Raw genomic sequence first — 24,701 nt, 5'->3', positions numbered from 1 at the left:
TTCCTGTAATACTGTTAAGTTCCTTAAGGGCAGAGAATATACTTGTTTTATCTCCCACAGTACCATGACATAGCATCTATACAATTATTAATTTCATATGACATATTTTTAACTTGAAACTTCAACCTAAGTCAGCTGATACAGGTACTGTAACAGGAATGAAGTAAACCTGTGGGATACAGATTTCTGTATTATCTAGAAGCCCTTTCACGCATGCCTGTTCTGCTGGGAATGATCTTCAAAAGTCAGACGAAATTATCACTTCCTCTCCGAAGCCATCCCTGATTCTCCAAGTCAGAATTAATTTTTTTCTTCTTTGGTTATACCTCTGGGTTATAAGCCCACGTCACACTGATCTTTAAAGTCATATATTGTCCTAATATATTTTGAGCTCCTTGAGGGCAAAACCCTGCTTCTTAGTCATCGTTGTATCCCTGCCACCTGACATAGTGTTCTATGCATGTGAAGAACTTGATACATGTCTGCTGAATGAACGAATGAATGAATGAGTGAGTGGGTGAGTGACCACCACATGATACCCTGTTCTTTAAAATGTGCATCCCAAATTCAGGATCCACTCATGAATTACTTTGCTTACCCATTTCTTCCTTTCCTAAGACTGATTATTGCAAAAACTATAATTTGGAGAAAATACTTATCAAGCCATAAGTTCTATATAAATTACTTCAATATTAATAAAAAAGCAAGGTGAATGAAAATAATTAAGAGAAAAAAAACCTTTACCTTCTTGAAATAGTTGTCTGGCATAAGATGGTTCTCTGCCCTGGGGCTGGAAAAAAGCATAAATGCACTTCCTCACTAAATCTTCCCAGCCAGTTCTGCCGGCAGCTCTCAGGGAACTGGTATCAATAGAGATGATTTTACCTACACGAAGAACAGAAGTTTCCATTTGTGATAGCCTCTTGACATAAGTCATCCACCCATATTTCAAAATCGACGACTACATCTAAGAAATTTGCTGCTGTCCCTAAATGCTTAGTGGACAAATAAACACCGGACATTAATAAACACTACTATAGTGGACATTAATAAACACTACTAATTTTTATTACATACAATAACAGTGTTATCACTTACATGATAATAAAAAACTATTTTGGCCTTGGAGTGTGTAATATGTTAGCATATCATATTCTAAAATTCAATTCCAGTCAAGTATTAAAATCATACCATAAAGACCTGAAGCTGCAGAGACTAACACAAATCCAGTTCCTCTGGTTTGCCCTTTGGATGCTACTCTCTGTATACTAATGACTGGATCATTTATTGGGAAAGGAGAGACACAGATGAAATATATGATTTTGGTTTAAATTAATTTCCAATAACTAAGTGAAAAGAATATGAGAAAGTAAGCAAAACTTTCCTTTTCTACCTCTTCTTGGGCCGTAGGCAATACTTTATTTAAGAGTAAAAAAAGACCAAGGGCAATAGAAGTTATATCAGAAAAAGGTAACAAGTGAGAGCATTAAGATTGGCTAGAAATTCTGCACACAGAACATATGCTTTATAAAATATAGTAGTGATTTGCTATTATCATACTTGAACAAATTTCCTAGATGGCTATGGAAGAATTCAGGTAAATTACTCCTTAGTTAACCAGGGGCCAATTAATCCAGTTTGGGATTATCCAGATAAGTTTTATTTTTTTATGCAATCTTATATTAACACAAAATAATACAGGTAAGATATATACGTGTATAGAATTAGATTAATAAAATGAAAACCTGCAGACCCACCATCCAACTTCAGAACTGGAACATTACCTATACCATTCCATGATGTGTGTACTCCGCACTTGTCACATCCCTCTGTTTCTACATTCTCCTGGCAAGGGACATCTAAATTGTATCCCGTTTTTTTGATACTACAATCAATGCTGCTGTGAACACTGTCTACATTTTCCATGGTGCATGTGTGTGAGAGCTTCTCTAGGGAAATACGTAGGAACAGAACTGTTGAGTCATAGGTTATGTGAATATTCAACTTTATAACATTAAACGGTTTCTCAGAAACTTATATAAGAGCTACTGTTAATCCAACATCCTCTCCATCACTTGGGATATTGTCAGGCTTCTTTATATTTTACAATTAGTAGCTGAAAAATGTTTATGATCTAAATTTGTACTTCCCAATTAATGAGTTTGAGAATTTTTCATGTTTCCTCTTCTGTGAATCGCTTATTTGTCTTTTCCTTATCTTCCCTCTTCTCACAACAAACTCAAATCTGTTGTACTATTTGTGCATCTTCATTTTAACTAATCCCTTCTTTATGTTTTTTTACTTGGTTTGCTTGGAATTTATTAGGCCTCTTTAACTCAGTCTTGAATCTGATATATCTGAATCTGTCTGATAAGGCTGTTGCCCAAGTCTTGGCATAAATGTAAATAGTAGAAAGAAAAGAAATTTAAACTTAAAGAAAGGAATTTTGTTATTTAAGAATAATTTGGGAAAAGCCTGGTGAACACTTGACTGCAACTACAGACAATTCTGGATTTTCTAAGAATTATAATTATTTAATCTTTGTCTCTAATTACATCAGAGGTCAAGAGTTGGTTATAGCAGAGAATCGACTATCACAAGATCTTCACACTCAACAATGCTGCTCAGATGTAATGACAAAGGGAGGTGTGTGTGTGTGTGTGTGTGTATGTATTCATGTCAGTACTAACCACAAGAGAGCAAGAGTCTAGAATTGCATGATCAGACGGGAGAAAGTGATAAAATTATCAGCAGTGGTAACAAAGGATTAGGTAATGCAGTGACTATCTTAGAAGAGAATCATGAATGGGTTGATTTAGAGTACCTCTGCTTGCTAGAGGAAAGTTTAACCAACCAACCAACCCACCCAACTAATAAGCCGCTGTTCAACATTTCTTGGTAGAGGACTTTTTGTTTTTTTTAAGGGATATGAACCACTTTTTTAAGGGACATAACTCTATGTAGTTAAAACTACTACTTCCTGGGGCGCCTGGGTGGCTCAGTTGGTTAAGCATCTGCCTTCAGCTCAGGTCATGATCCCAGGGTCCTGGGATCGAGTCCCACATCGGGCTCCCTGCTCAGCGGGAAGCCTGTTTCTCCCTCTCCCACTCCCCCTGCTTGTGTTCCTGTTCTCGCTGTCTCTCTCTGTCATATAAATAAATCAATCAATCTAAAAAAAAAACAACAAAAAAACAAAACAAAACAAAACAAACTACTTCCTAATATTTATTGCAACTAGTTTAAATTATTTTTTTATCTAAATCAATTTGATGATATAAAAAATGTTATTTACATTTTAAGAACACTTTATATTTCTTTGGCACTTCTCTATTTTCCTTATATTTTACATTTCCTCTGGAATCTTTTATGTAATAAGTGTATACAGTACAGTGATGTCCTTGTAATAGTGCTTTGGTGGAAGGCAATGCAATATAAAGGAAGAGTTCTATATTAGGGTCTATGGATGTCTGTTCTCAGCAATTAGCTATATGGTTTTGGAAAAGTCAACATTCTATCCTTTGTAAAATGAGTGGGCTACAGTCTGTGATCACTGAGGTTCCCTCTAGGTTTATAATTATTTTATGATTCAGAGCTTATTTTTTAAATTTGTACACATCTACTGTAAAATCAGTTATATCTAAGATTTTAATGCTGGGTCCTTGGTCAGAAACAAAACTACCAGTAATAACATTGTCACTATGGGAAAATACAGTCTTCTTTAAAATAATCCAATTTAAGGGGCATCTGGGTGGCTCAGTCGGTTAAGGGTCTGACTCTTGATTTCAGCTCAGGTCATGATCTCAGGGTCTTGAGATCAAGCCCCACATCAGGCTCTGTGCTCAGCCGGGAGTAGGTCATGATCTCAGGGTCCCTCCCTCTGCTTGTTAACGCTCTCTCTCTCTAAAATAAAATTTAAAAAACATAAAATAATCCAATTTAAGATTCAATGTATAGAAATGCAATATGAGGAAAAGCTGAATATATTGCTCCTAAATCATCCTCATAATATTTAGGCATCCTTCGCCTCCCACATTTATTCAGTAATCTGACTTCCACTCTTTCCAGCAAGCTTTTATTCTGCTCACAAGCCTTTATTTGGTTTTACTGACACAAAAGACCAGTTATATTTTTCAGTGGGCCCTATTTTTCCTCCATGCATTAGTATTTTTGGTTTTCAATATAGGTTATTCAATTTTTCCAGAGCTATACATTGGTGGAAAATGGAAAAGGACATGTAGATGGTAGACTCAAGAGGGAGGGAAGAAAGTTATGGTGAGGGATAATTACTATGCGCAGATGCTATATCTCCAAGTCCTAGACATTCTCTTTACTATACTCTATTATTCGTGCTAATTTATCCCCACCTACTCTTCAGTAAGAGCAGCTGGGAGCTTATCTTTAAAAACCCAAGAATAAAGCACACAACAGGAATATTATATTTCTGGGACTAAAAAACTAAGAAATATTGTAACAAATATTAATAAATGTTATAAGTAATGGTAAAGGTCAAAAAGTACATTAAAACTAAATTTTGACAGGGGCGCCTGGGTGGCTCAGTTGGTTAAGCGACTGCCTTCGGCTCAGGTCATGATCCTGGAGTCCCGGGATCGAGTCCCACATCGGGCTCCCTGCTCGGCGGGGAGCCTGCTTCTCCCTCTGACCCTCACCCCTCTCATGTGCTCTCTCTCTCTCATTCTCTCTGTCTCAAATAAATAAATAAAATCTTTAAAAAAAAAAAAAAACAACTAAATTTTGACAAAGAATAAAATTCAGTAGAAGTGATTTTTAAAATCTTGGTTTGCTAAAAAATATCTCTGTGGTATCTATCCCTATTTTAAAATGAGAGAGGTAATTGATACATAAGTAACTCTGATGTAAAAGTATGAAACTTGATGTGTTAAAGATAAGATTACATAACATATGCAAAATACCATAGAAAACTGTAAAAACAGTAACAATTTGTTTTGGCTGAAAATCAAATCTGAAGTAGGCTTTTACAAAGAGGGCCTTACTTCCTGGCACCCACTTTTGGGCTCTACTGCCCTTCTTTCGGTTCCTCTAATGCACTTGTCTGTTTTCCCACAGGCCTTTGCAGCTAGCTCTCCTTCCTCAACCAGGAGTACTCATGCTGCACAGTGACCCTTCCTTGCCACCCCTGCCACACTTTGCAGAGTTGGCACCACCTCATCCTTTGGAGCTTAGGGCTCAAAGTCAGCTCCTCAGACAGGCACTGGTTAACCAGCTAATTTAAAAAGTAGGTTTTCCCTCTCAGTTTGCCTTTTACCATCTCACACCTTTTCCATCATAAAATGTACCACAATTTGTAATCATGTTGTTGATTTTTGCTCAGCTATGTACACCCTGAGCAGTCACACATAGTGACAGGCACTTCTAGGCACTTAATCAGTATGTGCTGAATACATTTAAAAAAAAGGGGAAAGGAAAAAGAAATAGCCAGATACACTGAAGCATAATTTTAAAACCACCATTTATAAATAAATGTATTTACATCTATGCTGCCAAATTTCTTTAAAAATTTTATTCTATGATTATGAAAAATAATTTATAACCAAAACAAATATGTGAATAGTTATAATGTTCTCCCCAGCACCCTGCCCATGACAATGATTACAGCATCTAAAATGCACAAGACAAATGGGGCACCTGGCTGGCTTGGTCGGGGAGCGTATGACTCTTGATCTTGGGGTTGTGAGTCTGAGCCCCATGTTGGGTGTGCAGATTGCTTAAAAGTAAAATCTTAAAAAAAATTAATACAATAAAATAAAAATAAAATGCACAAGATCAAGACCATCTAAAATATTTTCTGTATAAGAAGAGTGAACAGAAGCTGAATAGCACACAACAGAAGGACACAAAATTTTGGATGTAATTCTAAACTTTGCAGTTAATACCTGTAGTATCTTGCTTGGTCATAAAGGATTCTACACCTGTAATAGTTGGAGGCCGAGGTAATCGCCGTGCAATACAAATCAAACATGACTGGAAATCTGCCCAAAACAAGAAAGGGAAGTTGAAGAAAACAGGGCAGAAAACAGTTCACATCTATCATTTGCCATTAATGGTTTTCATAAAAACAACACGTTATAGGATCTGACGCAATACTGGAGTCACTCTGATCTAATAATACAATATTAGAGATAAAATTGCTGGTAACCAAAAACTGGCAGCTCCGGGTGGAGATCTAGTTAGCATAAATTATCCCTTTCGAATTGAATGTTCGGACATAAACCAGAGGAGACGGACACATCTCATGTACTTGGGTGGTAACAACTTGAAGAAGTAGTTTTCACTAGATTTAAGGAACACAATGATTTTTTAAATACAGTTTTTAGTCAATTTCCTATATTTATCAGTACTTAATGGCTACAAAGACTATTCTCATAACCACTGTGCAGATAATGATTACCATATGAGAAAAACATTTAACTCTTTCTGAAGAAGCAATTATTTTGCCCTTGATGGAGGACTTCATGTTTTAGGATCTATAATTTTTTCGAAGTCCCATTTCCAATTTTTTTGAGTGCTACACACAATATCACACAGCTAAACATGAGCTTCAATCATATAAGACAGACTGGCACTGGCATGTGTATTTTGTAAAAAGTCCTCAGTTGACTGTGGCACCCACTTGTGGGTGAAACCTGCTACGTGCATGACCTTTTTTATATCCGGTTAATTTCTCATCTTTTACCTTCCCTGGTCCTTACTCTAGCTGCCAATTTGTGGTGTCTTCACTTAGCTCAGACTAGCTCATGTGCAAAACTCATCCTCTGTCACATATTTGACTAATGCCATGTTGATACCATGTTCGTATTAGAGCTTCAGCTGTGTTTTCATCTGTTCATACGCTTTCTCCTTATAAATTACCTTGCATGGCCTCAAAAATGCTAACTCTATCCTCCAACGTTCCCCACACTCTAAACTTGAAACTTTCTAAAAATCAGAGCTGTTCAACAGCCTGCTGCATCTGGTACATTTCCAACTGGCAGCAGTTAGTTACATCTCTTATTTCTAGGCAGCAAGTTGGTTTGAATTTGACATTTTAGTGGGAATGCCAGCTTAAAACTGAGAGTGGGGGCGTCTGGGTGGCTCAGTTGTTAAGCGTCTGCCTTCGGCTCAGGTGGTGATCCCGGGGTCCTGGGATCGAGCCCCACATCGGGCTCCCTGCTCAGTGGGAAGCCTGCTTCTCCCTCTCCCACTCTTCCTGCTTGTGTTCCCTCTCTTGCTGTGTGTCTCTCCCTGTCAAATAAATAAATAAAATCTTAAAAAAAAAAAAAAACTGAGAGTATGGGGGCATTTTAAAGGGGTGATTCTAGATGTTGGCAATTTTTTTCTTAAGTATTAGGAAATAACATAGTAAGCTGAATAGCCACTATGATACATAATATAGTGACCAAAAATACTATCTAAAAAGGCTGTTTATAATCAATTACCTCCCTGATCTTTAAAGCCATGGAAAAAGTGATCAAACACCTTAAAATCACCCTTTGTTTTACCTTCTCCATCCTCTTGAATTGATTTTGGCTGTGACACAGTGAAACACTGCATGACTTCATACCGCTGGCAAGCTTCTTGGTTCTCGGTGCCTGGCTCATCTGGAGGGTGAATTAGCATCCTGCAGTTAAAGGTATGGCTATTTCGTCGTGTTGCCTCCTGAGGCCAAGGAACTCCATTTACTGTGGAAGAAAAACTGATTATATGGCCACGAATAGGGTGAAAAACTCTGAGGATACAAAAGACATACATTTAGCCATCTGCTTTATTAGATATTCAGATTAAAAGACAGATCTCTTCACATCTAACATTATCCTGAGGCAACAGAATACTTATCTTCCTTAGCAAATCTGAATGTCTACCAATTACAAAATTGTAAAATTTCTAAGAGATTGTATAGGATTTCTCCCCTCAAAAATAAGACCTTACATATTCCTAATTCATTAACAGTCTTTATAAACAGTTAAAGACAAAAACTAAAAATTAATAATTAACAGCTTACTACTCTTTTACTCAGATTTTTATAGCAGTTAATTAATGCACTTTTCCATTTATTTCCAGTTACACCCTGGAAATGAAAAAATGACTGGAAACCACAGATCCATTGTTAAGCAGGAGTTTTAACCTGGCAGGTATGTATTCTTAAGGATGGGCTTGTGAAAATGTGCACCTTTTTGGGGAGAGGATTCAAAGTTTCTCAAAGGAGACTGCGACTCAAAAAAAATATTTAGATTAGACAGAGACCAACTTTGGCTTCTTCAAACCATTTTTCTCACACTTTATTTGCACAGTTTATATGCAACAATGCCTCGAATATAGTGGGTAGTCAATAAGTTATTACATAAAAATTGGGGCGCCTGTTGGCTCGGTCAGTTAAGCTTTTGATTTTGGCTCAGGTCATAATCTCAGGGTCGTGAGCTGAAACCTGTGTCGAGCTCCACACTGGCATGGAGCCTGCTTAAGGTTCTCTCTCTCTCTCTGCTCCTCCCTCTCACTCCCTGCCTCTCTAAAAAATTAAAAAATAAAAAATAAGTTATTAAATAAAAATGATATTAAAACATAAATGTTGCCTGATTTGGTATAACAAAACTAAATTCAGTTATAGAAAAGATGTCTGTACATTTCAAGTGATCATCACTGTGTGATGGGTCACTATTTCCCAGTTAACAATGCTATATTCAAACCATGGTGGCAGTCAGAGGGTTTTTTTTTTTTTTTTTTAAGATTTATTTATTTATTAGAGAGAGAGAGCATGAGAGGGGGGAAGGGCAGAGGGAGAAGCAGACTCCCCGCCGAGCAAGGAGCCCGATGTGGGACTCGATCCTGGGACTCCAGGATCATGACCTGAGCCGAAGGCAGTCGCTTAACCAACTGAGCCACCCAGGCGCCCCAGTCAGAGGGTTTTTAAGACTCTTCTCTCGCCATTCCCAACAGTTTTTTTATTTTGTCCTCTTCACTGACCATCCTTCCTTTTTAGTATCTCATTAGCCTGTAACTGTTAGAGGAGATCATTGAAATAAACCTACACTGGAGAAAGGAGTCTTGGTTTTGCTATGAGCTAGCTGAGGTTTGGGTTAATTATCTTTGTACCATTTTTAAAATAAAGGAATCCAGGGGCGCCTGGGTGGCTCAGTCAGTTAAGTGTCTGCCTTGGGCTCAGGTCATGATCCCAGGGTCCTGGGATGGAGCCCCACGTCAGGCTCCCTGCTCAGCGGGGAGCCTGCTTCTCTCTCTCCCTCTGCCTGCTGCTCTGCATACTTGTGCTCTCTATCTCTCTGTCAAATAAACAAATAAAATCTTAAAAAAAAAAATAAAGGAATCCACTATATTATCTCTCAAGTCATTCATACCCTAACATTCTGTAACAAAACACATAAGACCCCTTGATAATTCAAATATCAAACTGGTGATCTTAACAGAAATAATCATTTCAGGCCCCCAGGTACTATAAACACACAACTACTCTTTTCAAAGAAGAAATAAAGCTTCCATTCTATTGAGTGAACAATACAGAAAATAAAGTTACAGATAAACATTTTATTTGCATGTGTGGTTTAGTTATATAGCGTTTCTAGTCAAGGCCCTCCCCTTACTTTTAGAGCACACACAGGCAAAGGCACAGGCACAGGGTTTGGCAAATGGAACAGAGGTTGGAAATCAGATGCCCTCCGTCCTCTCAGCTGGGCTCCTTTGTAGCAAACAATCTGTCCAACCGTACTTGAAACGTCTGAGTTGAAGGCACTTACATCCAGAAAGGTCCGTTTTAATACAGATAAAATATGACCGTATATTTTTCCCTCCCTCCCTGTTTTCTTTTTGAGCAGGGTGGTGGGAAGGATATACATTTGTCTCTTTCTTGGACATGATCAAAATTGAAAACAAAGGTAATTTCAAGCAGAAGCTTCTAGGGGCAAGGCACCTGACTGCTCTGCTTCTTACTACTGTCACATGACTAGGGCGTAACGAGAGGAACAGGATAAAAGGAATGCTCTCTATCAGCTATTTGACGATACTCACCCTTCATATTTACATATCAGGCTGAAATTAAATTTAAAAATATTTTTAATATGTTGTAACATATTCTAGAATAATACTATGTATTATAAATATAATAACCGTATAATGGAAAAAAAAGCTATAGAGAGTTCATATTCTTTTAAAAAACACATTGCTTTGTACCTAGTGATTTTGGGAGCAGATTCTTCACAAATTCTGCATGGTCCCCCACATGCAGTATGCTGTAGACACTGGTATTCATTAATTCCTCCTGATTGTAACCCAAGTAGCTGGTCACATTCTCTGACACAAATACAATTCTCCCTTCACAGTTCACAACAAAGAAAAATCCATCCAAAGCCTGCAAAGCCAAAAAAACAAAAAAAGGAGTAAGAGATTAGGAGGTTAAAAAAATAAAAGAAAAATAAACATATACATTTCTCTATTGAAAAAGAGATCAGAAATATATGTCAAGTTAAAAGAAAAAGGGAGCCTGAATAGAAGACTTAATATTGTATGTTTTCTGTAGAAGGGGCAGGATTTTGAAACAGACTGTACAGTAATGTACAGCAGGCATGAATGAGTGTATCAACCCTCTTTCTTAGAGAGAAACTTTATGGTAGCAGATGTGAAGCAAGTAATTGATATTCACGCAGTCATAAACATCTCTAAACTATAGGTTAAGACCTGGTCTCTACCCTCAAAGAACTTGGGGTATGGTGGTAGAGAGACATAAATATAATAAAATACCAGTAATGCAGTGTCAGAGTCATACACCAAATATTCTATGAGCACAAAGAAAAATACCTAACTTGAGGTTGGGATGGGGGACAAAGAAAAGCTCTTTACAGACGACACAGTGGAGGAGCAGAAGAGGAATGAGGGAAGAACATTCTAGGCAGAGGGGACAGCATGGCACATGAAGGAACAAAAAAAGCAGTTTTGAGTTGCTGGAGTACATGGTACAAGACAGGTTCATGGCAGGATGTAAGTCTGGAGAGGTGGACAAGAGCCAAATCACAGAGGGCCTCCTATGCTCTGATACGGAGCTAGGGGTCTCCAAAAGGAAATGTATATGCCCTAAGGGGAGCATTAAATCTTAGAGGTGAGGGAAAAAGAATCTATTTATAGTGTAATCTAAAATATAAAGAAGAAATTAACATTAGAAGGAAGGGAAAAATGAAGGGGGGGAATGAGAGAGGGAGACGAACCATGAGAGACTATGGACTCTGGGAAACAAACTGAGGGTTTTAGAGGGGAAGGGGGTGGGGGATGGGTTAGCCCAGTGATGGGTATTAAGGAGGGCACATTCTGCATGCAGCACTGGGTGTTATACGCAAACAATGAATCATGAACACTAAAAAAAAAAAGGAGAAATTAAGCTTAATAAACCATATTGACACCCTGATACCTCAGCTCAGTTCAGATAGTCACATATCACAAACCATGGAATCCTGAGAGAAGATCCAGAATACAGTGGTTGAGAGTGGCACCTTACTTATTTATAATCTTTCCACTTATTGTAACATATTGCAGTTTACTTGCTATAGGATATGTATAAGAAATAAAAAGACCTTTAGAAAGTAGAACATTTATAGGATTTTGTAACAAGATGTAAAATGACCATGAAAATCCTTTGTATCACACATTAAGTGTGCTAATTATCTGTGGCAAAATTCTTAAAAGAGCTAACAATGTCACAGGCGATTCATTTTTCTTTTTAAAAAAGGCAAGCGTCCCAAATTTGTTGACCTTTTCTATGATGACAAGTGGTTGTGGTAAGTTACCTAGCAGATGTTTTCCAAATAACAAACACACTTAATTTTGTCCCTCCAGGGTAAAGATAAAATTTAAACAATGAATAAGAAGTAAAGTGTCTTTCAGAAAGATACTTATCCTATAGAGACAGCATATGAAAATGCATGTTCTGAAATGTTACTGCAGTTGTGACTTTGTCGCCAAAACGATGAGAATTACTTGTAAAATTCTCTTCTCAGTTTAAAAATTTAAAAATAGGACTTTCTACCTGCTTAAAAATCTTCAAGTTTCAGTGGGCTTTAAACTCTTTTTTTTAATGTGGAAATGCAACACCTTTTGATTACTTTGGAAGAGTCACTGTTTGAGATCAAGGAAGATGGAATTTCAATAAAAACCTAGGGATGTGATTAATGATCTAAAAACCTCACCCCTAGATAAAACTTTTGCCAACCTATTTCATGTTTAGAAGAGCACAGGAAAGCACCCTCATTTCTAACTTTTTTTTTTTTTAAGTCAGATTAGCTATAAATTTCAGAGCAGGTGATCAATACATATTATTTGCCTTGCAGTTTATGTGAAAATAGGAACAATGGAAATATAGATATATCAATTTTTTTAAAAGTAGACCTAAAAATTATTTAAATTGTTCTTAGTTATTAATTGAATCAGTATAAATACAATTTTACTTAATTTTTGGTCTCTTAAAAGAGTTTAATAAAGAATAGTGTGGGTATAACTGTCATAGTTTAGAGCAAGAAACAGTATTGACATCAAAGACAGGCAAGCAAAACCTAGTTGTTCCATGGAGAACCTACTGCAAGGGCCACACTACCCAGCCTCTTTAGCACTACTTCCTCCCTTTTATCACCTAGTTTTCAGGGCATCCTTCTTGGTTCCTCCCTCTCTGCCTCCCTGGTGACCCTGTCTATCCTCAAAGCCAGTTACTCTCTCCCTTGCTTTCTTCACTTTCCATGTCTGTTTCTGGGTATCTCCGGAAGTTGCCTGTTATCTGCAGAGGGAATGGGAGAGAATAAGACCCATTTCTGGGATCATTTCTGTCCAGTCTGAAGACTAGCCAAAGGTGGGCTCAGCATCCAGCACCAGAAAGACCTATGGATTCACCTGGACTATTTGCTGCAATTATTTTTAAAGTATTTGCAAAATCCAAAGGACTTAAAAAAAAGTTCTCCTTCATTGTAGTAGGCCTGGAGTCCCTGTAGTATCCTTTCCACAGACCTCCTGGGGTTTCTCCAAGTTCTCCTCCCATTGACTGTACCTGACTTCACTGCCAGGCTGGGAAGTTATTCTAGTAACTGGCCTCTGGAATAGGTAGCTGATCGGTCTTACAGGGAGTATAGAACTTTCACCGGGTCTCTGCTTGGCCTCAGTTACATGGACTCGTTGTTTCCTCTGTGAAGTCTGGGGCATCATATTTCTTTTGAGCTTCCCCAGAAAAGGCTGGCTTGGAAAACAGGTCTACAAAGGCTCCCTCATGGTTGCAGAGTTGTCCTGCTGACCCTACCCCCGGGATGCAGACAGTCTGTCTCTTGCTAGAAATGCCTTTTTTTTTTTTTTTTTTTTGCTTTTTAATTACAAATGATATATATACTTAAAAAATTGCTTAAGTATGAAAATTATATAGTAGAAGATCTGCCAAAATCTCACCCCCAAGAGACTGGTAACATCTCAGGGAATATTCTTTGAGACTACATCTCCAATTTCTTCAAGTATGACTGACTAATATAATCTACTGATACTCGCTCTTATTCTACAAGTTTCCCTCATATGTTGTGCATATAATTAACTTCCAAGTGTGCTTTTGGGAAGAAATCTTCCGGTTTTTCCACGCCCTGGCAGCCAGTCTTCCACTGAGCTGCACTCAGATGATAACAAGCGTCCATCCATTCAGCACAACATCAGCAATCTGAGGGGTTATCTCCTGACCCCCCAGTGTCTCACAGCAGGGGTCCACAATGGCCAAGGCTTCCCACAGGGCTTTGGCTTTACATGACCCCACAAACTTCACTATCACCTATGTGCCAGACAAAAATTCTGGAGATAAAACACACAATTCTTAACAATTCTGTAGTCTCTGAATGGAAAAAGACAAGTACACATAGTTATAATATAGTACAAAGAGGAATTCAAAAAGGTTATGCACAGAGTGAAGCACTCGAAATGGGCAAAGGAGCGACTGCATTAGGTACGGACTCCTGGGAGGAGGACACACTATGCACGAGCGAAGTCTTGAAAGACACAGAGTAGTAACTCAGGTGGATGAGGGATGGAAAGGACATTCAAAACAGAGGAAACAGCTCAGAGGTTAAAAACAAAATCACCTTGTATGCACTTGTTATATTTGTGTTATTATAATGGTAAATGTGTTTTTTTAATCTTCAAGAAAAGCAAAAAAATAAAGAATTTATTCTAAAGGCGATGGGCATTTTCTTGAGCACCAGGTTTTTAAGCACAAGAGTGACATGATCTGCTTTTACAAAGATCCTTCTGGCAGTAGGTTTGGCATGCAGACTGGAAGCAAGAATAGTTGCAAAGCTATTGTGATACTCCAGTTCCAGTGAGAACCTGAAATAAGACAATGGCAGTGGAAGTGGTAGGAGAGAATTTGACACAGGCAGAACAAACAGCATTTGGTGACCTGCTAGAGGGAATGGGGATTTGGGGTGATCCTTCATTAATGACGTAAGGGTTCTAGTAGATAAGTGTCTTTCCCTGAGAAAGGGGACCAAGGAATAAAGAAATCTGCTCTTTATTATTTTTTTTTACTTTTTTTCCTATTTTTAAGCAGGAGGTAAGAGGACAGATTAAAAATTTAGTTTTAGAGGCGCTTGGGTGGCTCAGTGGGTTAAGCATCTGACTCTTGATTTCAGCCCAGGTCATGATCTCAGAGTCATGAGACTGAGCCCCGCATTGGGCGTACACTGGGCATGGAGCCTGCTTAAGATTCTCTCTCTCTCTGCCCCTCCTGCCCCTGCTGTATCTCTTTCTTCCTTTTTTTTTTTTTTTTAAGATTTTATTTATTTATTTATTTATTTGACAGAGAGAGACACAGCGAGAGAGGGAACACAAGCAGGGGGAGTGGGAGAGGGAGAAGCAGGCTCCCCACAGAGCAGGGAGCCCGATGCGGGACTCGATCCCAGGACCCTGGGATCATGACCTGAGCTGAAGGCAGCCGCTTAACCAACTGAGCCACCCAGGCGCCCTCTTTCTTCCTCTTAAAAAAAAAAAAAAAAAATGTTATATTTGAAATGACTAAGCAACATTTAGATGGGGATATTCAAAAGGCAGCAAGATAGAATGAAAGAGAAACTGAAGAGAGATCTGAGCTAAAGTTAGACATTTGCAATTTACAGGTACATATGGTATTATTTGTTTTTTTGTTTATTTGTTCTTAACTACAATCATCTTTTTCCCTTCCAAAGAATATCTGATTTCCTTCGGGGAGTTACTTTTTCCCCATCAAATAAGGTCTTGTGAGATTCTTAATCAGGCCATTGGGAGACTTCCAACTTAAATGGGAACCTTGAGGAGAATTGCAGACAGAACAAACAGGTGGAATGCATTCATTCTAGCAGCAGGGCACTGTCCAGATGGGTCTTTCTAAAAGACCATTTGTATCGTATCTGCTTCCTAGCCTTAAGATGCCTTGGTTTCATCTTATTTCCAAGCATTGTTCTGTGATATCCAAATAGCACTCCAATAAATTCACATGTACTAAATTTAGTCAGAATTGGTGTCGCTTGAAAACCAAGAAGCCTAATTGGTAATTTATACATGCTTACATGTGCACATGCATACCTGAATACATCACAGGACACAGACATAGATGAAACTGCCCAGGAAATATGCACAGAAAGACAAAAAGGAAAAGAGCCAAGGCCAGAACCCTGAAGGATGCTAACATTTAAGAGGCAGGTGATGAAAGAGAAATCTGAGGGAGAGGCTGAGGAGTAGCCAGAGAGGAGATAGTTCTGTCAAGGAGGCAACAGGAAGAGTTTTAAGAAAGAGGGATTGGGTGGTGAATGGTGTCAAGAGGCACATAGCAATGTAAGGAATGGCACTAAGTGAGGTAAGGAGGCCTGAATGCACAAGCAAGGTATATGGAGCCCTCCATGACTAAAACAGAATTTTTCTTGGGAAGCAATGGGAGATAAAGAGCCAGAGTCAGATAACGTAGAGCTTTGAACAGGAGGCAGAGGAATTTAGACAGCAGAGAGCAATAGACAATGAGGACAATATAAAAAAATGCAGAAGTACTTACTATGTGTCAAGCAACAAATATTTGTTGAATAAATGAAGTCTAATTCCACTCTCCCTTTAAATGTGAGGAAATTACCTCACATTTATCTTCATCTGAATATCTTCATTCTTAACTCATGCTACTTTATGTTTAAAAGGGGAGGGGAGGGGATAACTGGAAAACTGCATGGTGAGAATTCCACATAGAATGGTTGATATTTGGTTACTTTTTAGATGTGCACATCTTCCATCTAAGCAGTCCCTCTAGACCAATGCTGCCAAAGAGCACTTCCTGTCATTACAGAAAGTTCTATATGTGTGTGTCCAATACAGTAGTCACTAACCACATGTGGGCACTGAGCATGTTAAACGTGGCTGGTGAGGCTGAAGCATTGAATTTTTATTTTATTTAACTTTGAATAGCCTTGTGCGGCTAGTGGCTATCTTACTGAATACTGCAGCTCTAGATTGCAGCCTGAATGAATCCAAGGAGTGTCACGGTGGCTTTTCACCACTTCTCCTAGTTGCCCTGGATTAGACTCTATAAAGTTTAAGGTGATGAGGATGAGGTTGGGGGATACAGAAGAAGGCACAGGAAAAGTTGCTGATGGAGGCAACTCTGAAGTCTGTAAAAGTTAGGAATTCTATTTTGCAGTCTGTTTCACATATCTATAGCTCATAAATAAAAATACTATTAGCTCCTTGAAGTCAAGAACCTAAATATATTTCTAATCTGAGGTTCTGGAATTTCTTTTTCCTCTTTGAAAATGCTTGCCCGATGATATCTAACTCACGTGTGATGCTGTGTCACAGCTTTCCTTGATTTCACAGTGGTTTTCAGGGTAATAATTTCATCAGCTAAAAGAAATAATTCCTACTCTGTTTTCTTTTTATAGTAGCTTCAAATGGACGTTTTCCTGTCATTTTCACTTCATGTTAAAGTGTTGCAGATTCTCTCACACAGCGATAATGAATGTTTATATAAATTAAAGTAGCAGTAGTAATATTCTCTGTCTCCAGTTGTGCTGTGTTCAGTTTGTTGATAATCTGCTTGCTGTCCGTATTGAAATCTGTGGTTTCTGAAGAACCTGTGATGAAGCTAGGATTTAAATGATCACCATTTTCCTACAGGAACCCCAGAAATCTTAAGAACCTGTACACCTTATACTAATTAGTATCTCAAAGGACAGTATATGCAGAAAACAAATTTAATAAAATATTTAATGAATTGAAAGGAGTCCGGAGGCTAGTTTTAAACCTAGGGCACTGAGAAGGCAGACAGAACTTAAACAGAAAAACTAGAAGATATGAAAACACTAGCGTACTAACATCCTGTAGGGTAGAGGAGATAGGCAGTAAATGCTAGGACAGATCAGGTCTCCAGGAAGGGCCCAGGGTAACCAAGTAGTGGGCCAGTGACAGGTGCCAAGCAGGGCAAAGAAATGGAAGTTGGAAATGAACCAAAAGTGCTTTTCTTTAATATATTTTCTTCTAATAGCTTATATTTTAAAATTTCAAGATACAGGAAAGTTGAAAGAATTCTGTAGTGAACATCTGTATGTTCACAACCTAGATTCTACCATACATTTTTACTATACTTGTTACAACACTGTTTCCAAAATATGGTCATGTGTCATGCAATGCAATCATAATCATGCAATAGATTATGAAAAGGATAGAATAAAAACCATCAGACTCTATCACATGTGGTTAGCTCTCCCCTCCCAGTTATGTGTGTGTGCATGAGCTCACATGGTAGTCATTTCTATCCAGTTTCAATGGCCTACGTCTTTTATATTTTAGAATTCTACAAAATACGTGCCCATTCCCTTAATAAAAATCATCAAGACCGATACTGTAAGTAACAAAGTGCTTGTGTCACATGGAGGGAAAATGAAGAACTTAAGATTTTGAGGGGGAACTGCTACTAGGAGAGCAAAAAATACAGAGCAGCCTGTGAAAAATATAGGAACAGAGTATGTGAAGAGGTGAGAGCAAGAAGTACGTATTTAGGTGTCATTCCCCCCAGAGATGAAAGGTAAAGCAAAGAGCAGACAAGAAATTTCTGGGGCTGGAAAATCAAGAACTGAATTCTCAGAATATTCTCATATTAGCAGTGTTGGCAGAGGGAATTATGGATAATAATAAAAGAAACAGAGGAATTAGTTGGGATAATAGGAAAAAATGCATAAGGGAGCTAGAAAATAAAGAGACCTGTACATGTCTGAGTTGTTAGAAAGACTTCACCAGAAAGGAGGGCCTTCAAGTAGGACAAGAAAAGGAGAATTTATTATATACACAAAATATATTAAAAATATATAAGCATGAGTGTGTATATATATATTTATATATGTATGTATACACATATACACATACATATAGGTGTACAAATGAAACTAGGCCTAGAGACAGAAAGGCATACTCTGCGGGGAATGAGTATGTCCAGACACATGTGTTCTTAAACATTCATGTATGAGAGGGAGCACTTAAGGTGATGAGCCTGCTTGGAAACAAAACATCTGCGTTGAGAACAGAGGGAGTGAGGATTAGATACGAAAAGCTGGGGAGAAAATTACACAGTAATGACAAAATAATTCAAGTTTAAAAGTTCTTCATTTTAAAAAGTTTGGTAGAGGGTTGTTAAAATAGTAAGTTTTCTGACAGTGTTTACATAAACAATTAAAAATTTTAGGAAACTTTTCAGGAAAACACCTACTGCAATAAAGTGAGGCATCCCTTACTCAAAAGTGAAATTCTATCGTAGACAGATAGCACTAGGGAGCTAAATAATTCTAATGTTTTATAATCCCGATGAATCCCAACCTCCCCAGAAACAAATGGCAGTCATCCAGTAGGTTTCAGTTTTCCATCTGACTATATAGATTGCCTTCCTAAAGTCCTCATATTTATCATTCACATTTAATTCTGAAATAGCCACAACTGTCAAAACAGGTTACAAAATAAAATAATTATTAAAGGTTTTCTTAAAACTTACTTTGTTTTATAATTTATTAATTGGAAGTAAGACATAAAAGATAAAGAAAAAACCAAATTGGCTTAGACCAAAGATTTTGATCTCTTTATGACTCAGTGAGAACAGCTACCTCCAAAAGAAGAGGTCCGAGGGATTCCTTTTCTATCACTCCCTGACTGCTGGACGAGATGTCTGACTTCTGCACTTCATCATCGGTTGTGGATTTCTCTATAATAAAGAAACAAAAAGTCATACATCCAAAAAGGGTGCATTTCCATGATGGCAAGTTTGTGAAGACATAGATTCACCTGATTTAAGATTCAAATAATACTTTTTTATTATCTAGGTGATATTTATTAATACTATTATTTAATCTTAATTATACTCATTTTATGGATGACAAAACTGAGGGTCACAAAGGTTGAGTAACGTGTCTCAAATCATATAACTAATAAGTGGCAGCAGGAGAATGTGAATTGTGACCTATTAAGTCCAGTGTTCCAACAATGGGAAAAACGGTATAAATATACAGCCTGTTGAAAGAGTCTACACTGAAAGTTTTTAACAAATGACTAAATTGTAGAAGAATGATGATTTCCTCCATTTTTCTTTAGCCTTTTCTGATTTGATCAATTGCCACTGAATAAAGAGTGAACAAATGCTTTTTCCTTTTGTGAGCCTGCATGAATTACCTAACCTTTCACATTCATGTCATGGCGATCTGATTGATAAACCCGTAACTGCTAAAAGATCTGGAGTTCTTTTGTGCAGTGATGTTGAAAAAGCCATCCATCATCTTAAAGCAGCACCATACTTAAATACGTTTCCAATCTGTCAAACTAGTTAGTTCGTCAGCCAAAAACCGAATGTGGAATTATTGAATATAGAGACTCATTTTTTTCACTTTAAAATATGAACTATTTCATATATTCCAAAAAAATACAGAAAATGACATAGCATACATTCACATAGCCATCATTCATTTTTCACAGATGTTAACATTTGCTTCAGGTCCTTCCTTTTTAAAAAATAAAATGCTGCACATAGAACTAATGCTCTGCCACCATTCTTCCTCTGTTCCTTTTCAGAACTAATCAGTATTCTGAGATCAACATAATAATTTCTAAGCCTGTTTTTATTATTTAAGTACACATGTATGATTTCATGAACAATATACTACTGTTCTGTGTTTTCAAGTTTACATAAATATATAGAGACTTTTCCAACTTACTTTTGCAATTCAATATTATGTTTGAGATTTAAGCACATTGATATAGATTTGATTCATTCATTCGAACTAGGATATAGTATTGTCATATAAATAACTCACAGTTAGACTTCCTAGTCCACTACTGACAAACCTTTGACCATCACATACAGTGTTGTAATAAACTGTTTTCAGTATTTCCTTTTTTGTACATGTGTGACAGTTTCTTCAGGGTAAATAGTAAAAGTGAAGTTGCTGGATCATATAGGGTCTGTGCATTTTTGACATTATTAAGTTTGGGGCACCTGGGTGGCTCAGTTGGTTAAGTGTCTGCCTTCGGCTCAGGTCATGATCCCAGGGTTCTGGGATCAAGCCCTGTGTCAGGCTCCTCGTTCAGCAGGAGCCCGCTTCTCCCTCTCCCTCTGCCCTCCCACCCCCCATTCATGCTCTCTTGCACTCGCTCTCTCTCAAATAAATAAATAAATAATATCTTGAAAAAAAAAGTGCTAAGTTTGACAGACTGCTCTCTAAAGAAAACGTACCACTAGCAATGTCCAAGGGTTTTTGTTTTTCTGCATCCTCACTGGCAATTGATGTCACAATTTCTTTTTTTTTATTTTTGCGAATCAGGTGTAAAATGTCATCTCATATAGTATATTATAATAACAGCTTTAATGAGCTACAATTCACATAGCATACCATTTGTGCATTTAAAGCATAAAATTCAATGATTTTTAGTATATTCACAGAGTTGTGCAACCACCATCACAATAAATTTTAGAACATATTCATCACCCAAAAAAGAAACCTCGTGTCCTTTAGCAGTCACTACCCATTTTCCCAATACTCCCAAGCCCCAGGCAACCACCAATCTACTTTCTGTTTCTATGGATTTGCCTATTCTGATCATTTTATATAAATGGAATCACACAATGTGAGGTTCTTTGTGGCTGGCTTCTTTTGCTTAGCATGTTTTCAAGGTTCATCCATATTGAAGCATTTGTCAGTACTTAATCCTTTTTGTTGCCAGATAATATTCCATTGTATAAGTATACCTCATTTTACTTACCCACTGATCAGCTGATAGATATATGGGTTGTTTCCACTTTTCAGCTATTTATGAATAATGATGTTATGAACATCTGTGTGCAAGTTTTCGTGTGGACCTATGTTTTCATTCGTCTCAGGTATGTACCTACAAATGGAATTGCTAGACGATATAGTAACTCCATGTTTAACATTTTGTGGAACTATTGGACTATTTTCCAAAGTGGCTGCACAATTTTATTTTACATTCTTACCAGCAGCGTATGGGGGTTCCAATTTCTCCCATCCTTACCAACACTTGTTATCTGTTTCTTTGATTATAGCCATCCTAGTATCTCATTGTGGTTTTGATTTGCATTTCTCTGATGGCTAATGATATTGAACATATTTTTCCTGTGCTTATTAGTCATTTATATGTCTTTGGAGAAATGTCTATTCAGAGCCTTTGCCCATTTTTTAATTGGATTGTTTATCTTTTTATTATTATGGTATAAAAGTTTCTCGTTTAGTTCTAAGATGTACTTCCTTCATCAATTTGTATGTTTATGACATTAAGACAGGTTTTTGTTTTTAAACATTAGTTTGCAAAAAAACATAAACCATCAAGTTCAAGTAAATTGTGAAAAAGCACAACATCTAAAATTTTAGGCAAATCGTAGGGCAAGAGTAGCTATGGGACCTACTTTCTGGCTTAAGAAATGTGAACAGAAATGACATGCAATTTCTGGGTCTTATCCTTAAAAGGAAAGATGCATGTCTTCCCATTTTCTTCTTCCCCCTTCCTGTCAGCTGGGATACAGACAGGTGAGCCATGTCTGACCATCGAGGTAATGGCACAGCAAAAAAGACGGAAGGAATCCCAACCTCTGACACATACCTAGACTATCTTGTTAAAGCCACTGTACTTTGGGCCTCTTGCTACAGTAGCCTAGCCTATATCCTAACTAATACATTCTGTATTTCTCAATAACATGTTTATTTGCTGTATCTTGACTATGTCCACGAAAGACATTATTGACATGCTATCATGAAAAGTAAGACTTGAACTTACTTACATCAACCTTCTACATACACATTTCTCCCTCCTTCCATCCTCCCAATATAGTTAAAACAATTTTTAGAGCAATCAGTATTTAACGTCTATGTTACTATGGCTACCTAAATATACTTCACAAATGAGCCAAGGTGTGTGCTATAATTTATGTTTCTTATATTTTGTGATTTAGTTTTGTTTAGTTTAACTCATCTCTAAACTACTCCCAAGAGTTGAAAAATTCCTCTCAATTTGGTCAGTCATCAGATACTCTGTTCCATTCTTTTTTCTATGGAAATATACCTCCTGAAAACCCCTATCCACCTGCTCCAACTGGGACTGGCTACGTTTTTAGGTTGATGCACAACTGTAATCCTGGGTCTCCTTCTACCTTTCCTCTGTTAAGACTCTATGGTTTCCCTGGATTAAGATCTTATGCCTTTCTTGGTTTACTACCCTGGTTTTGATAGGTATTTCTGAAAAAAGATAACTTTTCAACTGAGGCTCTGAATGTCTGAAAATATCTTTATTTTGCACTCATACTTCATGTGGATGCACACAGAATTCCAGGTTTAGAATTCTCATTTTTTAGTACTGTTATTCAGAAATCTGGATACATTCTGAATCTAGTGTGTGCCCATTTTTTCTCTCTCTCGTTTTTTCTCTCTAGTGTCTGAAAATTGTGCATTGGTGTGAGGTTTTTTTTTCCTTCTTTCTTTTTTATTCACTATGAGTGCTTTCAATCTGGAAACCCACATCTCTCTAATTCTGAAAAGTGTACTGTTTTGTTTTTGTATTATTACTCTTATAATTTCCTCCCTTCTATTTGGTTTGTTCTCTATCTCTGGAATTAATCAGACGTTTACACTTCCTGAACTAATCCCATACATTTCCATCTTTCCCTTGTTTTCCATTGCTTATCTTTTTATTTTACTTTCTAAGGGATTTCCTCACTTTATCTTTCAACCTTTCGTCTATTTTTTCAATAAATACTCACAGAAAGTCTACTATGTAGCCAGGACCCATTTTAGGTATTGAGGACACAATGATGAACAAACAAAAATCCTTGCCCTCATGGAGCTCTAGTGGGAGTAGGCAGACAATAAACAAATAACACATGTAATATGTTAGATGCAAAAACACTGTGGAGAAAATAAATCAAAGAAGCTATAGAGGAGTGAGTGTGTGTGTTAGATAGGATAGTTATGGACAAGTTCATTGAGAAGAAATATTTAAACAAAGACTTAAAGGGGGTGAGGGAGTGAGCCTTGTATATATCTGGGAAAGAACATTCCAGACAAAGGGAACAGAAAGTGCAAATACCTGAGGCAGAGAGTGCCCAAAATGGTTAGACATAGGGTATGAGTAGGCAAAGAGTAGAAAACAAGGTAAAGAGGTAAAGTTTATTTCAGCTATCCTGATTTAAGTACCAAAAGTTATTTGGTGTTTTGAATGTTTTATACCATCTTATTATCATTTCATAGATGAAATATCTTCCTTTTTGTCTCTGAGGGACTGCTGGATGGTTTTAAGTTTTCTTCTGCTCCCTGCATTGTCTCTGCTTTCTGAGTTCCTATTTTTTCAGTTTGCTTGATTTGTGCCTTTCCTTTTTCTGTTTCCTTGATTACAGCCTTTCCTCAAATATCTGGATTTTTATTCATATTAAAGAGTGAGGTACTAAAATGCTGACTGGCAGCTCTGTGAATAGAGGGGGCAAGACAGAGAATGGATTTGTCCTGTCGGTCAGTGTCTATGTGTCTTTTCCTTTGGGCTGCTCAGTGTGCCCAGAAGAGTCCTCCCACCTCTGACTTAGGGAGTATGAGTCAGGCTGTCAGGGTTTGAGACCAAACAGCAAGGAGACATATAGCCTCTTACTGGCTCTCCCTTTGCAGACTTAAAAATACCAGCTTCTCCCCTCTGCTCAATCAGCTGTCACTAGACTATCTACTTTCCAGCTTATAAAATCTTAAAATCCTATCACTTTAATCATTATAAATATATTTGTTTATAATCTTTTCATATTGCTATTCTTAATCTGAAGTTCTTTGGGGTCTATTCCTTCTGTTATTTGTGCTATTTACTGTAGATTATTTCCTCGTACGTTATATAAATTTTTAGCATAAAATCACCCTGAGAAGCACTTTTTCTTTGGGAATGCCTTGGGGCCAGGTGTGGGAGCTTTCCTCCAAAGTGCTTTGCCTTTGTATCTACTTTAATTCTTTGCGAGGGGTTTTGTGGTGTGGGGTCCTCAGTAAATATGGATAGTATATATGTAAATCATAAAAAAAAATATCAGGATCTTCTTATAGGAGACTGTTCCCCACACCCAGAGCCCAGAGACCAGCTTATTATCCAGATGGAGGGATTTTCCTATAACTGAGCTACTGTCTTTCAACACTATGCCAGAGCTTCAG

The 24,701-nt window shown here is 37.5% G+C and overlaps 1 protein-coding gene across 14 annotated transcripts in view; it reads right to left on the bottom strand.

Annotated features, from left to right (window-relative positions):
• Window positions 1-24,701, bottom strand: part of NCOA1 (nuclear receptor coactivator 1) — a 238,050-nt gene that overhangs the window by 57,380 nt on the left and 155,969 nt on the right. For all 14 annotated transcript variants that reach the window (XM_045884197.3, XM_045884189.3, XM_054509635.2 and 11 more), the window contains 5 exons: window positions 19,131-19,228; window positions 10,195-10,372; window positions 7,518-7,697; window positions 5,913-6,008; window positions 745-885 (listed from right to left, as the gene is read on the bottom strand). In XM_045884197.3, the coding sequence (XP_045740153.1) occupies window positions 745-885; window positions 5,913-6,008; window positions 7,518-7,697; window positions 10,195-10,372; window positions 19,131-19,228 (693 nt within the window). The remainder of the gene's footprint in view (window positions 1-744; window positions 886-5,912; window positions 6,009-7,517; window positions 7,698-10,194; window positions 10,373-19,130; window positions 19,229-24,701) is intronic.

Source organism: Mirounga angustirostris, unplaced genomic scaffold, assembly GCF_029215605.1.
Source record: "Mirounga angustirostris isolate CCGP_5_RB_7025 unplaced genomic scaffold, mMirAng1.0.hap1 SCAF_10, whole genome shotgun sequence".
NCBI classification, from domain to species: Eukaryota; Metazoa; Chordata; class Mammalia; order Carnivora; family Phocidae; genus Mirounga; species Mirounga angustirostris.
The sequence above is the reverse complement of the archived record's forward strand: the minus strand, read 5'-3'. Positions and strand labels throughout refer to the sequence as shown.